The 15186-nt window shown below is 39.4% G+C and overlaps 1 protein-coding gene across 1 annotated transcript; it reads left to right on the forward strand.

Annotated features, from left to right (window-relative positions):
- The first annotated feature begins 798 nt into the window (after nt 1–798).
- On the forward strand, nt 799–3501 carry LOC124942620 (uncharacterized protein At5g19025-like). Its single transcript, XM_047483155.1, has 2 exons — nt 799–1639; nt 3183–3501. The coding sequence occupies exons 1-2, from the start codon at nt 915–917 to the stop codon at nt 3217–3219; spliced, it is 762 nt and encodes a 253-aa protein (XP_047339111.1). The 5' UTR covers nt 799–914; the 3' UTR covers nt 3220–3501.
- Nucleotides 3502–15186: the final 11685 nt, after the last annotated feature.

The following is a 15186-nucleotide window of genomic DNA, read 5'->3' on the forward strand; positions in this document are numbered from 1 at the left end:
TCATTGTACCATCAACAAATTTCCACTGTCCATTATACAAATGAATACTTCAACTGCAACTGAAAACATGAATGGATAAATAATATTATTGAAGTCATGAAATTATTCATTAAAAATTGTGACTTCGCGAGATGATCGTTCCCTTCGCGAGATGATTGTTTCATTCGTGAGACGATCGTTCCCTTCGCGAGATGATCGTTTCATTCGTGAGACGATCGTTCCCTTCGCGAGATGATCGTACCCTTCGTGAGACAATCATTCCCTTCGCGAGATGATCGTGCTCTTCGCAAGACGATCGTTCCTTTCACCATTTGTGAGACGTGGCCATACCATTTTTAACGAAAACAACAAACATATCGAGGAAGAAGAGTAATAGTTGCCACAGTGCTCATCCTCATGGTTGTGTCCGTCGAAGAGCGGGAAGAGAGAGAAGGAGGAGAAGAGAAATGAAAAAAGTGTGAAGTTGTATTAAATAGTAAGGGTATTTTGGACTTTTCACAGGCCTTCCTTTCGCATGACGATCCTCCCCTTCCCGTTACGCGAAGGGGGTATTTTTGTCAAAAAAATTTAATTGGTCACTAACGCAATTTAATTTATGCACTGGTCACTGGCGCATTTAAACCCTAAATCATTTCCTCAAATTTTCCTAATCTCTTGTGTTGATGTTGTTGACCAAATTATAAACCAATATTAGGACACATTTAGAAGTGAATGAAAATTTTCAAATAATTATAATTTTATAGTAGGATAGCTTAGCTTATGTGAACAAGGCAAGTAAAGGCAATTTATATTTCAATAAATTTCTTCTTCTTCATCTTTCTCCCAAAGCAGCTGGATTTTTTCCCCAAATGTAACGCCGCCCTCCTCCAGTTCTCTTCTCCCTCTAAAAACACGATAGGAGGCCCCCCACTATCATGCGCCATCACCACCTCTTCTCCTCATTCTCCATGGCTCCTTCTCCTTTCTCTTCTTCATCCTCAGCATCACTTTCTCTCTCTAAGCCACATACCCACCACAATAACTCATCATCCATCTCCACCCACCATAGGAGACCTTCAAACCCTTCCAACCCTAGCTCCAATTGCTCACCTTCTCTTTGCAAGCACTCTCCTTCCGCAACCCTTGATATCTTAATCCTAATCCTCGTTCTCTTCTCTGGTACTTTCCTCGTCATATCTTACTTCTCTTACATCTTCCAAACTCTATCTCTTCTCCTCCCTCCATTCACGATCGTCATCTCTCACAGCGGCGACCTATTCCAGGACTCTCCCGTTCTCTATCTAATTGGCTTTATTTCTTTTTTTATTTTCGCGTTCCTGTCTTTCGAGATCTGTTGTGGGATCAGGTCCAGAAAGTGCGAGAATCCGAGATGTAAAGGGTTGAAGAAGGCGATGGAGTTCGATTTGCAGCTGCAGACGGAAGAGTGCCTGAGATCGGCCGCCAAAGCGGTGAGAGAGATCGATGGGTTGCCTTGGAAAGGTGGGAGCGAGACGAATTCAGATTACGAGTGCTTGAGAGCAGAACTGAGGAAGATGGCGCCACAAAATGGTCGAGCCGTGCTTCTTTTTCGAGCAAAGTGCGGCTGCCCCATTGCAAAGCTCGAGGGTTGGGGCGCTAAGCGTGGCCGGCGGCACAAAAAGTGAGTATTATTATTTCACTCAACTTCTTTTTATTTGCTTGTAAAAGAAAGATGAAAAGCTCGATTTTGATAGTATGTTGCAAGATTTTTATCCATAACTTCTTCATCAACTAGCTAGATAACTAACTAAATGAACTTCATGTTAACTAGAAAGAACCCTTAAGATTAGCTGTGATTTTTCTTTGATTCTATGATTAAAATTTCAGAAATAAGAACTTCTTGCTTCACATGTCAAAATTGATTTATTGCATAAGTTTGAACATGTTTATTTTTCAAGCATTACATGCATTTTCAATTGACCCATGATATAGAATTCTTATTTGAAACTTTGGTTTCTTTTATGTTTGTCTGTTGGTTGAGTTGTTCACTAAACGGTATCAAGATTTGGTTTAGACATTGTTTGGATTACTAGAAGTCATCTTCACAACAACTCTATGTGTATACAAACTTTAACATTACTTGGTTATTGTCAATATTTGAGATCCATATCTCACTCTTTCGTAGTTCATTCCCTATGCTAGCTTGTGTTGATATTATTTTCATGCTTGGAAGAGATCTGCCTATTTGGAAACTGGTATTTTGTCATAATTACGATTTCATTGAAAATTTGTATAACATTGTAATTTTTAGCAAACATAACAAATGGATCACGATTAACATGACAAAGTTCTATAACTAAACAGCCCAAGGACACCCATATATAGAAGTAGTATGTATATCTGATGAGTTGTTTTATATTATTTTTCTCTCCCTCTTCACTGTTTACATTTCAAGATATCAGATTATTATTTTTTTCGGTTCTTAGTGTTCATTGGAGAATCTTGTATACTTGTACTGTGTATGGGTGAATCATTCCTGCAATCTTTGTGCTTACTGTAGTCTTAGTGTTCTTCATTTTAAAAAAAGGAACAAATGAACTATTTTGATGTGTTGAATTTTTGGGTGCAACTGTCACTTAGTTGGATTCACTTTATCCCAGTTTTTCTTGTGCCATTTTCTGTCACAAAGTTGTCCTTTTTTATTGTTACTAGATAGCCTTCAAAGTCAATTCTCAGTTGTTTTCCTTTCCTGTTTTGACATGGAAAATCTCCCATGTTTTTTATAGTTATCTTCTGTAGAAAAATTTCCATCAGCATGGAAGAATAAAAGTTTGCCATCATGAAAGTCTTAAACTGTTCTTGGATCAAGCAAATTACTATGTAGTGCGTGCCCCCACAACAAGAAATTTTACTCCCTTTCTTACCATTTTGTGGGTTCCTTCAAAGATGGTGGGTGAGTTTTAAGGGAGGGTGGTATGAAACTATTTTGTACCAAAATGCCCTTGTAAACTAGCCTGAGAAAGATAAAAAGTAAATAAATTGTTTTCTGGTTGAATGGTTAGAATGCCCTTGTTCTGGATTAGCCATTGAAGTATTGTTAGCCACTTTTTTCATTTTTTTGTTATCACACACAAACTCAAGTGGAAATCAAACTTCAGATCTCAAAATTTTAATTGGGTTAGACACTTTTTATGTATACTAAATTATGCCATTATGGCCTGCAGGAGTCTAACAGTCAAGAATGGAGCAAAACATCGCTGACTGACTGTTGGGAGGGGTGGTGGCTCAATAGTCAGCCATGGAGTGTTTCATCATCTTCTCCTTTGAATATGGAAATATGTTTCTTTCAGCTGGAAAACAAAACATGTACATTTTTTATAAGAACAATACTACTTCTTACCTACTACTACCTTAACAGAAACTGTATTTCTATTTCTCCTCCTGGCTACTTGTCCGAACTCTCTCTTTTTGTGAGAGGATTATTTACCAAATAAATGTAGTAGCCTGCTACAGATTCGATGGATTATTATTATTATTATTGTTGGTTACTGAAGGGTGGGTGGTCAATATCATACTTTGTTTACTATAATCCATGTTTCACTACTTTCGGTCAATGGAAATGGCCATGGATCCCTTCTTTGGATTATTTTCCAAGTTCTTGCTGTTATAAATGTTGAATATAAGACCTTTCAGTTATGTCTTTTTGTGATTCAGAGAGCTAAAGTTTTCTTGAATGCAGGATCTCTTCTCCACTGATCCGGTTTCTATTCCACATCAAAACCCCATCCGATAATTTGGGTTAGGTTGGATTGAGTTAAATTTGAGTTGAGTTTAATTCAAAAAATTCAAACCGGTGAGAAAAATTAAACGTCATCAAATTAAAATATATAAATGAATACATAATATGTTAAATGGATTAAAAATTATTAAAAGAAACTAAATTGGTTAAATACTTATTAAACATATTAAAAATATGTAAAAAAAATTAAAAATATGTTTAAACAATTAAAAAAAATGTTAAATAAACATAAACGAGTCAACTATTTAACTATTTGTTAAACGGTTTAAAATTATATTAAATGAATCAAAATTTTTTAAATAAGTCAAAAACGTGTTAAATTGATAAAAACATCTTAAATGGTGTATAACAAGATAAAATATTTGTTAAATGTTTAAAAATGTGTTAATCGAGAAAAAAATGTGTTAAATTTATCAAAAAAATATTAAATAGGTTAAATACTTGTTAAATCGAAAAAAATAAAAAAAAATAAAAAACTAGTTTGAGTTACCTATTTCATATTTTATCCAACTCATACCACTCATATATAATTTAAATAAATTTAATTTAGGTAGAAAGTAAATTAAATAATACAAGTTAGGTTTACACATTTCTTTCATCCCTACCAAACACTTGTGTCCAGATGGAAGAAATACCATTCATTTCCAGATTCAAACAATAAAGAAATAATAATATTATTACTCAAGTTAATTGCAAGTCAAGAGCCTTCAAGAACTTAGATGCACAACAAGTCTTCCATGATGATATCCAACAAATGGATATAAATGAGCCTCAAGCCAATTATCCAAATGTTTCTATCTCCAACCCACTGCCAATAAAAGTCCAAAAGGAAAATTTCTAATGAAGGTTCCTCATTTCCAAGCAAACAAAAATATCTCATTTAAAACAACAACCAAACCATGAGAAACACGGGCATCTCAGATCAATCACCCCACTTGCTTGGATTGAAGGAGGAAAATCCAAAATTCTGAAATCAGACTTTTCTCCCCCATCTCAGATATCAGAATAATGATGACGTACAAAATGACTAACTAAAACAAAGCTAACCCAAAGGAAAGATGCAAACAGAACTCACAAACATACATTATCATATGCAATAGTTTAATCATCAATAGTAAAGCCTAGAGTCAAACATGTGAGGATGCGACATTAATATAATCGTTGAGATTCGAGGAATACATATTGAGATTATAAAACATAGTAAGAGTAGTTAAAGAGAAACTCACAATATAATCAGTATTTTAAAACGGTAGGTCTTGTATACTTTTGTTGTTTGTTACTGAAATCTATGTTTCTTTGTTTCCAATCAAATACTTTAGAGTCGTTATTTGTCATCCTATAATCAAAGTTAGGGACTTTCTAGCTTTGATTTTGACTCATTCTCCCACATTTGAGTTTTTTATTAATAAAATGACTCTAAACTGTTTCCAAAAAAAATTTGCAAATGAATGAGTGAATACAACTTTGATATCTCGGGGATTGGTGATAGGATCGGCGTAATCGATAGAGACGGGGGTCTGACTGTTGATGGCAGCTTAGGAAAAACAGTTTGATAGAAATCCTGTTAGGGATTTAAATCACTTTCTATTCTGCACAAACCCTTGCAAACTCTTGAACGATTCAAGTGCGGAAATATTTGCTCAGGTTTGAAGCTATGAACCAAGAATAAGAAGATGACAAAATGAAAAAGAAACAACAGTTTGTTTATGGATGTTCGGAGCCAACTCTCCTACGTCAATTCTTCTTCCAACCACCGGAAGGATTCACTAAACTTTCGAATCAAATACAGTTGCACGAATAGCTCATTGTTGAACAGAACAGACTCTGTTCAACTTACAATATGAAGAATATCACTCAGCTAAAACAATGCTTTGATTATAACTCTCTCTTGATTGAACACTCAGTAAAAATAAGAAAACAGCTCGTTCAATATGCGTAGATTGAATAATCTGATAGATCGATTTGTTCGCTCAAAGTTCTGGCAGTTCTTCCGTTGTCCTTCATAATCTTTAAATAAGAGGCAGGTATCAACGGTCGAATCTTTCATAATGACACGTGGCGAGCTTCCATTGGAACGCCTCCATAGTACACAACAGACTTTGAGCACTAGGATCGTGGCCATACCAATCTAGTAGTGCGCCAAATATTCTTCTAGGATATTCTTGCAAAATTGAGTAGTGGAAAGAATATTTTGCTTACGTGACATTAATCAATTGGTTGCAACTAGCTGTCGTACTGATCTTCACTGGAAAGTGGAGCAGGAAAAGCGTACAGCTAGTTGATCGTGGGTAGATGGTGCTAGCTTCAAGCAACTACTTAAGCCTAACATTAGACGTATTTCACTTAGACGACCTCGTCGAATGAAATTAGACGCCCCCGTCTAATAGTAGGATCCATTAGACCACCTGGTCTAATGGGATTAGACAACACGTCTAATAACATATCCCTTCAGACTAATCTGAAGGAGTTAGACTGCACGTCTAACTTCCATTAGTTAGACTGCACGTTTAACTATACATCCCTTCAGGCTAAACCGAAGGAGTTAGACCACACGTCTAACTGTCATCTGTTAGACTACACGTCTAACTGTCATCTGTTAGACTACACGTCTAACTAAATCTGATAGACTGCACGTCTAACTCCGTGTGTTAGACTGCACGTCTAACTACGTCTGTTAGACTACACGTCTAACTACATGTGTTAGACTGCACATCTAACTCTGTCTGTTAAACTGCATGTCTAACTCCGTGTGTTAGACTGCACGTCTAACTACGTCTGTTAGACTGCACGTCTAACTCCGTGTGTTAGACTGCACGTCTAACTACGTCTGTTAGACTACACATCTAACTTCGTGTGTTTGACTGCACGTCTAACTACGTCTGTTAGACTACACGTCTAACTCCGTGTATTAGACTGCACGTCTAACTAAGTTTGTTAGACTGCACGTCTAACTCCGTGTGTTAGACTGTACGTCTAACTACGTCTGTTAGACTGCACGTCTAACTCTGTGTGTTAGACTGCACGTCTAACTACGTCTGTTAGACTGCACGTCTAACTTTGTGTGTTAGACTGCACATCTAACTCCTTGTGTTAGACTGCACGTCTAACTACGTCTGTTAGAGTGCACGTCTAACTATGTGTAACTCAATGCATCTAATGTCCAATCAGTCTAATGACCCTCATTAAGACTAAGTCTAATATAATCTGTTTTCGATACACCTGCACCAAAAACGATTAGACGGCATAGATTGAGTTTTATATACATTCATCATCAAAATTCTAATAGTCAAACTACTTTGACACTTAGTCAAAATAATTTGACCCAACAATTTCCCCCTTTTTGATGATGATGTTAAAACATTGCATAGGTAACAAATTAAACACCCGTCATATAAAATGCAGAGTTAAACTTGTTCATCAATCTTACACAAACATTTTCCAAAACCAATATTCAAAAACAGAATTCAAGAAACAAAGTTCATAAACAAACAGGGGAGAAGAAATGAGATTATTGTTCTTCCCTTTTTACATGAGGGTCGATCGGGAAACGAGATCCTTCATAGCTCATCCTTTCACCAGTCAACTCTTGACCAGTTAGCAAATTGCGAAAATGGAGGAAGAGGGCGATCTCCACGACCAGTTTCGTCACTTCTGCCACCACGAGCGGCTCCATCACTTCGGCCACCATGAGTGCCGCTAGTGCTTCTTCCACCGCGATCACTACTGCGACCTTCGCCTCTTTTAGTTGGTCTGCCGCTATCATCACTGGTTTGTTTTCACTTGGATCTGGTGCCGGTTGAAACACCATCACCTCTTCTATCTCTATCTGCCTCACCCTGAGTAATGAGATTCTGCTCTTTCTCAACAGCAGCTTTAGCATTCTCTTCGGCTTGAAATTTCCTTGCAATGGAATTAGCATACTCTAGTCTTTCAGCATCAGTTCTTCTCATGCTGCCTTGAATTTCAACCATCTGATTTTGAACCAAGCTTATTCCTTCCATAACCTCACGTTGAAGATCAACATTGATTTTTCTTTCAACGTTCATCATTTCGGATTATCGATTGAAGAGTTTCTTTTCAAATCTTGAAAAATTCATATTAGCGATATGAACCTCGTAAGTGTTCTTCTTCAACGTTTGTTCCAACTCTTTATGAGTCTTAACAAGATCAGCAAAATCCTTCCTGTCCTCTTTCTGGGTCTTCATGATTTTCGTCATATTAGATTCCATTACTGCCACATTCTTCTGGAGCGTTGCTAACAAAGTTGACATGGACTTTATGAGCTTTGTACCATCAACCGAAGATCCTTCATTAGATGAGTTCTCTTGCGAATTTGTTGCAATGGTCTGAATAGAGCTGATGTGATCATGAACTTGCATAGATTGCTCTAGTTCATCTGACTTACTCTCAGATTTATCTTCTTCTTCATTTTCCATTTCTTCATATGCCCTGTCAATTCTCTCGGACAGATTTCCTGAAGAATGATAAGGGTGGAGAATCTTATCATAAATGTTTATAGCATTTATATCCGGAAATGGTAGAGGCTTGGATAAATTAGCATTAGCTCGTTCCCCCTCATATGAGGAACTCATCTCTGCTTCTTTGTCTTTTGAGAGTTCTACCTCCGAATGAACTGTACTAGAATGAACAACATCAGCCTCCTTTACTCGAGAAACCTCTGCTCTGACAATAGGGGATTCCACCTTTTCTTCTTCATGGGTTATAAGAGCTTGAAGTGGTTCTTCAACAACTTCTTTTTCTTTCGAGACAAGAGCTTGAACAGGCTCTTGAATAATTTCTTCTTCTTCGATGGGCGGATTGGTTTGAATGGGTTCCACAGCTTTCACCATTATAGGTTGAACCATTAGACGTTTTTCTTCTGCTGAAAAATTTCCCATTTCAATAAGAAGAGCAGTAGCTTACTCATCTTCTTCAATAGTGCAGTCATCTGACAAATCCATGATCTCATCTTCATCTGAAGAGCTTTGAAAAGGACAGGCTCTTGAGCAATTTTCTCCATGAACATAACGGGTAACAACCGAAATGTAATCCTCCATAATCTCGTCCAATCTTTTCAAGACTTTCTCTTCAGCTTTTGCACCCTTCTCTAGAGGGCTGAAGTTGACTCTTATGGCCTGCAGAATAGAAAAAAGAGCTCTTCCTCTCAGATTTTCTTCAACTAGCTCTTTTCACTTAAGAACTTCATATACCTCTGAAGTCTTGGCCCACTTCAAGACTCTCTTCTCATTTTTGACAAGATTTAACCATTGACTGGTTATTCCTTTGCCTTTGATAGCCCCATCATATTTAATCGATATTCTATTCAGGACCCAGGTATCAAAGATCTCTATCTTTTCAGCAGCAGCTGCCTTGGCCTGATTCATCATAAGGTCAACAATGCATGTTGCCTCAGAGACTTCCTCATTTTCGTTGGTTACAATGTCCTTCCTTTTTCCAATTACCTCAACCGGCTTTGGAATAGGTCTAGGTTCCCCAAAAACGATTCTAGTGGATTCTCTTGTGGAACACATGATTTCATGGACAGACAGAGGTTTGACGAAGAGTCCTGGCGAGGGTTCGGCTGGAACTATCTTGCCAGTCACCAATGACTCCGTTGGGACAATATTGGAACGTGAGGCAGTTCTATAATCATAGAATTAGCCTTTTCGGATTCACCAGCAGCAGTAGAGGTATGAGCTGCACCTAGCTCTGGTTCAGCACGTTCTGTAGCACCTGCGGCTACAAGATCAGGTTGACGGACAGGAGACGCAACCCTGTCAAAATTTTCATTGTTTGGACCAACTGGCTCAACAGTTGGCCCGTCAGCATATTCCTCAACAGGAATAAAATTAGACTTATCTTGTTCCATCTCAGGAACATTGAATTTGGGCACTTCGGCCTGGGATTGAGGAGAGGTTACCTTGATGACACTTTCATCGATTTAGACGCGCGGGGCGCCTTTGACTTTTCTCCTCTCGAAATAGAGGACCTTGAAGATTTACTCAACTGACTCACAGTCGGAGACAGGGGAGACATGGGAATGGTGGCAAGTTCAACTGGACCTTGCCTGACTCTAGAATCAACTATTCTAGAATCCTTCTTCGAGGAGCTCTTAAGGCTGGTAGAACTAGCCTCAGACTCGTTGACAGTTTTAGATCGTTTGGTTCCTGTAGACAGGACAGAAGCCGTTGGATGTTTGGACCTGGTTACAGACCTTCATGATGTCTGTTGGCTTGAGGCTCCCGAGAGCGACTCATTGTTGTTCTTCATTCTGACAAGGGTGTTAGCAACTTTGAAGACATTGTATACCCTAGTCGAGTTGATCAGTTATGAATCCTCCATAGGGACCTCCAAATATTCCAACAATCGTCTTAGTTGGGCAGCAAAGTTTATGCTCTCCTTGTTCTCCTAATTAATTGTAAAATAAAGATTCTGGTACAACGTTGAAGCCCAATTGACATGAATCCCTTTTGAAATGGTAGACATGTAGTCAAAACGATCTTGACTATATAGGTGGAAGGACCCCGCCTTCCTTTGAAGAGCTTTAGCCACAACGTCATTTAGTAAAATAAATTGTGGTTTGAGAGCCTTCTTGCTCCCGTTGAGTCGAATTGCCGAACCGTCGACTGAGAAAACCTTCTTCATTTCTTCCGTCACCTCCGATGGCAGATGCCGATTGAAAGTATGCCCTTCTGATGGAAGTTCAAAGAACTCCGCATAGACCGCTTCGTTGAAGGAGATTTCGGTTCCATTCACGGTTGCTACGAAAGAATCCCCCACCATTGTTGCAGATTTGAAGAGCTCCCTCACTTCTTTTTTGTGGAAGATGAACGACCCTCCAAGATACTTTTCCAGACCTAAATATTCAAGGGATCTGAACACTTCGACCACCTCTTGCTGATCGAACGTGTACACAGAAGGAAAATCTACCTGCAGAGTACAATGACCGAGCGTGATTCTCTTGTTTCCCATTTTCAGAAGAATACGAACAGTCACGCAGAGAATAAAGATTTTTGAGAGAGAAGATCAAAGAAATCTAGGGTTTTAAAAAGATTGAGTGAGAAAAGGTTTTCAATCTCATGCAAAACCATCCTTATATAGACTACCAAGAGTCATATAGGATAACCGTCGTTTTTCTTAGGGGTATGGCCCATCAATCAATTTTAGACGTCCTTTCCAAAGAGTCATCATTATATTGAGGGTATATTAGTCAATCTCTCTTAACTCTGAATGACACATGTCTTCATGTTATTCGGAGATGACTATTTTTATGTTTGAGCGGGAAAATACATATCTCCTCACGTGGGACAGCTGTCCTTGATCGGTCTAATACACACGTAGTTAGACGTTTTTCTTACTACACCCATCTATGAAATCTAAACGTCTATTAAACGCATGGGTCTTAGACGCGAGCGTCTAATAATGTGTCTTGAAAACGTCTAATGTCTATTAGACGTGTACGTCTAATTACGTATGAACAACACGTATTAGACGTGTGTTTGGTTAGACGTGAGCATCCACTTGCTCTTGACATAAAAACGTCTAACGTCTATTAGACGTGTACGTCTAACTGTGCAGGTTATAAACCAAGACACATAGACTTAGATGAATAGTGTGAGCAAAAATACGTCTAATTACACGCTTTTTCTTTTAGACAACCTCGTCTAATAGACCGATTAAGGCCTTTCGTCTGAGTGTATCTTTATTTTCAAAATAATTTTGTTAGGATCGGGGACGCCCTTGGAGGACCGGGGTGTTTCCGGTTTCAAGAAGGGTGACCGCTTACACAACACACACAACTCTTTGGTGATAGTCCGGTTAGAGACTAAAACCTTTCTCAGCACTGCACAACCTGTCACAGACTCTTGAACCGGGTTCAAGGACGGAAATGTCTGTTTCAGGTTGAAGCAACGAATGCGACTTTTAGATGATGTTTTAGGAAGGAGTCGGTTTAATGGAGGTAAGTGACCGGTTTTGGAAATGTGATTAGTTTGCGGTTTACGTTAAGAAAGCAAGAAATGAAAGCGAAGGAAAGAACACGAGACAGGAAATTTGTTTATGGATGTTCGGAGCAAACCCTCCTACGTCACCCCTTCTTCTCAGGTTATGAGAAGGATCTCCACTAACTCTTTAGAGTTACAATTACACTTCCGGTCGAGCCCAACTTCGCTACTCGCCGGTTACACCAAACTCACACTTTTGATGTAATACAACAACACAACACAATAACACACAAAGAACTTCCGGTTTTAGGAACACCGGTTTTGGAATACAAGACTTTATCTCTCTAGAATTTAATGCTTTTACAACTCATTAACTATTTCTGAACTTCTCCGAACTGCATTGAATGAAGACGATCCGTCTTCCTTTTATAGCTGAAAGTAGCCAACGGTTACTTTCTTCTCTCTCTTGCGGATTGGTCGATCATTATCACGCCTGTTTGCAGAGAGGTTGCTTGCACGCTTCAACTTCCTCAACACCTGGCATTCATGCAGGTGACTCTGAGCATAGGATGACATAGCCGGTTTTCAGATTGAGACACGTGTTGAACATCCGCTTCCGGTTGTCAGCATCGGATCAACAAAGCATCATTGCTTTCCTCGCATGCTTCTGATCGGATCCGATCTTCTTTTATTCTTTCGAGACACGTTTCTTCCGTCATGGTACGTCACTCTTGAAATTTGAATCTTCTGGCTTTTGATCTGTACTATCCGGTTTCTGTGTCTTGTGCATTATGATCCGGTTGGAGTGTAATCTTTTGTTCTTCGTTAACCGGTCGCTTGAGAAAGTGAAACCGGTTCCTCTGATCTTTAGCTTGATCACTTGAAGCTGGTTTCTTTGAAGTATATCAGCAACCGGTTTCTGATGCCCCAACCGGTTCATGCGGTTTTTAGAAGTACCTGCACATGAAGATTAACCTCTGTTTAGTTCGTCTGGCCGGTTCCAAAAATTAATCTACTTAATTTTTCTATCAATTTCTCCCTTTTTGATTATTTAGAATAAATATTCAAAAATTGTAATGTATGGCCGGTTCAAAAATTAATCTTCTTAATTTTTCTATCAATTTCTCCCTTTTTGATTATTTAGAATAAATATTCAAAACATGTAGTATATGGCCTGTTTAAAAGTTTGCTTAGCAGCCAGTTTAGAAAAATTAATCTTCTTAATTTTTCTATCAATTTCTCCCTTTTTGATTATTTAGAATAAATATTCAAAAATTGTAATGTGTGGCCGGTTTAAAAACATGAGTTTGATTGTTTTTGAAAGAAAAATGTTTCAAAAACATGGGTATGATTTTTGAAAGAGATATGTTTCAAAAACATGAGTATGATTTTTGAGAGAGATATGTTAGAACATATTAGAAAGAGCAGAGTAACCAAGTTTCTGAAACAGAATAAAGCATAATTGTTCAAAGTAAAGAAATAAAGAGGTTTAGGGCTTGGATGATCCCCCCTTGTGTTGCTCTTTTTCTTGCTCCTTCTCCAACCGTCTTCTTTCTTCTTCTTGCCTTGCTCTGTGTTCTTTAGCACGTCTTTCGGCATCGATCAGCACACCGGCCCATACACTTGAATGACCGGTGCCCTTATTCTTGAGATCAAAGTTGGCACAAACTGGCTTTGGTGGTGGAGGCGGTGGAACATTTGGAGGTCTGAAGCTTGGAGTTGCTGTGGATTCTCCGGTTGTCCTTTTCTTCCGTTGATGGAGTTCCTCCGGATCTTCTTCTTCTTCCTCATCAAGCGGTTGTGCATTTATCACAACTGGTAAGGCTGTTTTCTGTTCTGCCCTCTTCATCACATTCTTAACTGCACTTCGCTTTTTCTTGTTCCTTGTACTCATGGAGTGGGACGGTTGAGCCAGAGAGAGTTCTTGGGCGTTGGCCTGCTCTTCTTCGTTGCATTGTTGGGCAAGCGCATAGTCTTTATCTTCAGTCTCCTTCTGTAACCGTTCCCTTTCGATCTCTTCCTCTTGCAGTTTCTTTGCGGTTTCAGCATCCTTTTCGATTTGCGTCAGAGTTGTAGTGTCTTGAACCTTGGACATTTCCCCGATTTGAATAGCCATTGCCTGCAGCATGTCCAAAAGTGGAGCGGTTGCGGCTTTGACGGACTCGGCAATCATGGTTTGTACTGTTGTCTGCATGGTCGTGTCAATCATCGTTTGTAGAGAATTTGACAGTTTGTCTTCAGCCACTGCAATTCTTTCGTCGGTTACGGCTTTGAACTTTCCAATGCAAGAGTCAACCGTTTCAGCCATCGCTTGCTTGATTTGATCTATTTCCAGAGCTTTGACCGGCTGAGAGGCTTCTTGTTCCAGGTTTTCAGAGGTTCCGGATGTCTCACTGCTCATAAAAAATGGCTTACTTTGATATAACTCAGCATTGTTGAATTGACGTTGGCAACTTTTCCACCACTGCATGTCAAGACGATCAAGATTTCGCACAAGCTGTTCTCGTACCCCAAGGAATCGTTCGGCCATCCTCATTTCGATCGGGTTTAGCGTCTTTCCTTGGGTTCCTTGAAACGCATTCTCAACTGCCTGTAATCGAGCATTTTCAAGGATTACCGGAGCTTTGTTAAACGCCGGTTGAATTAGGTTGGTGTTAGCCAAAGTAAGTGCCCTTTCTTCCAGCTGGATGAGCTTTTCCCATTGTTTGTTTCCACTAAAACCTGGAAGCATGTCGGATAACTTGGTTTCGCATCGGAGCTTCACCCACCGGATGTATGGCGCTAGCGCATCACTTGCCCCTTTGTTCATATCTTGAATACACTCCTCGAAGATCTCATTTTCTTGTTCTATGGTGTAAGGAATATCGTCCCCAGTTATGGCTTCATGTTGAGGATTGGTTTGCAGCGTGCCTGTTCCGGTTTCCGTTGTTTCTTCAATGAGAATTCCTTTGCCTTTATCTACCTGAGTGGAACCTTCAGGTGTTGGTGCTGGTTGATTTTCTGTGATCATCTTCCCTCCTGCGGAACCGGAAGGTTCCTGTTCTTCAATATTTCCCTCCTGAGCCGGAGGTGCAATTTCTGTTGTTTTGGCCGTCTCATCGACCGTTTGTGCTTCGTTCTGATCAGGTATTTCAACCTGATCATCTGGCTTTCGACGACTTGAAACATCGTCCTCTTCGGTTTCTCTTGTGATCTCCTGGACCACATTCTGAATTGCTTCTGAGGTATTCAGGCCCACATCGGCCAATACCTCTTCAACTTGCTTACTGGGTGACTTGGAGGTTGCAGAGTGAACATTTGCCTCCGCCTCCTCCTTTGAGTTTGACTTGTTCTCCTTGCTCCCCGAAGATTCGGTTTGCCTTGGAGAATTGGATGGGATGGGAACTGGAATAACGGTGTTGATTGGGATGGGCTGAAATACATCTGCGGTTCTTTCCGGTGGATTGTCCGAGGAAAGCGTTTTCTCGGAGTCCGCCGGTTTCTTTG

The sequence above is a fragment of the Impatiens glandulifera genome, chromosome 6, assembly GCF_907164915.1.
Source record: "Impatiens glandulifera chromosome 6, dImpGla2.1, whole genome shotgun sequence".
Taxonomy (NCBI): domain Eukaryota; kingdom Viridiplantae; phylum Streptophyta; class Magnoliopsida; order Ericales; family Balsaminaceae; genus Impatiens; species Impatiens glandulifera.

Coding starts and splice junctions, on each gene's coding strand:
- LOC124942620 (XM_047483155.1), top strand. CDS start 915: ATGCGCCATCACCACCTCTTCTCCTCATTCTCCATGGCTCCTTCTCCT. Junction 1,640..3,182: donor CGTGGCCGGCGGCACAAAAA/GTGAGTATTATT, acceptor TATGGCCTGCAG/GAGTCTAACAGTCAAGAATG.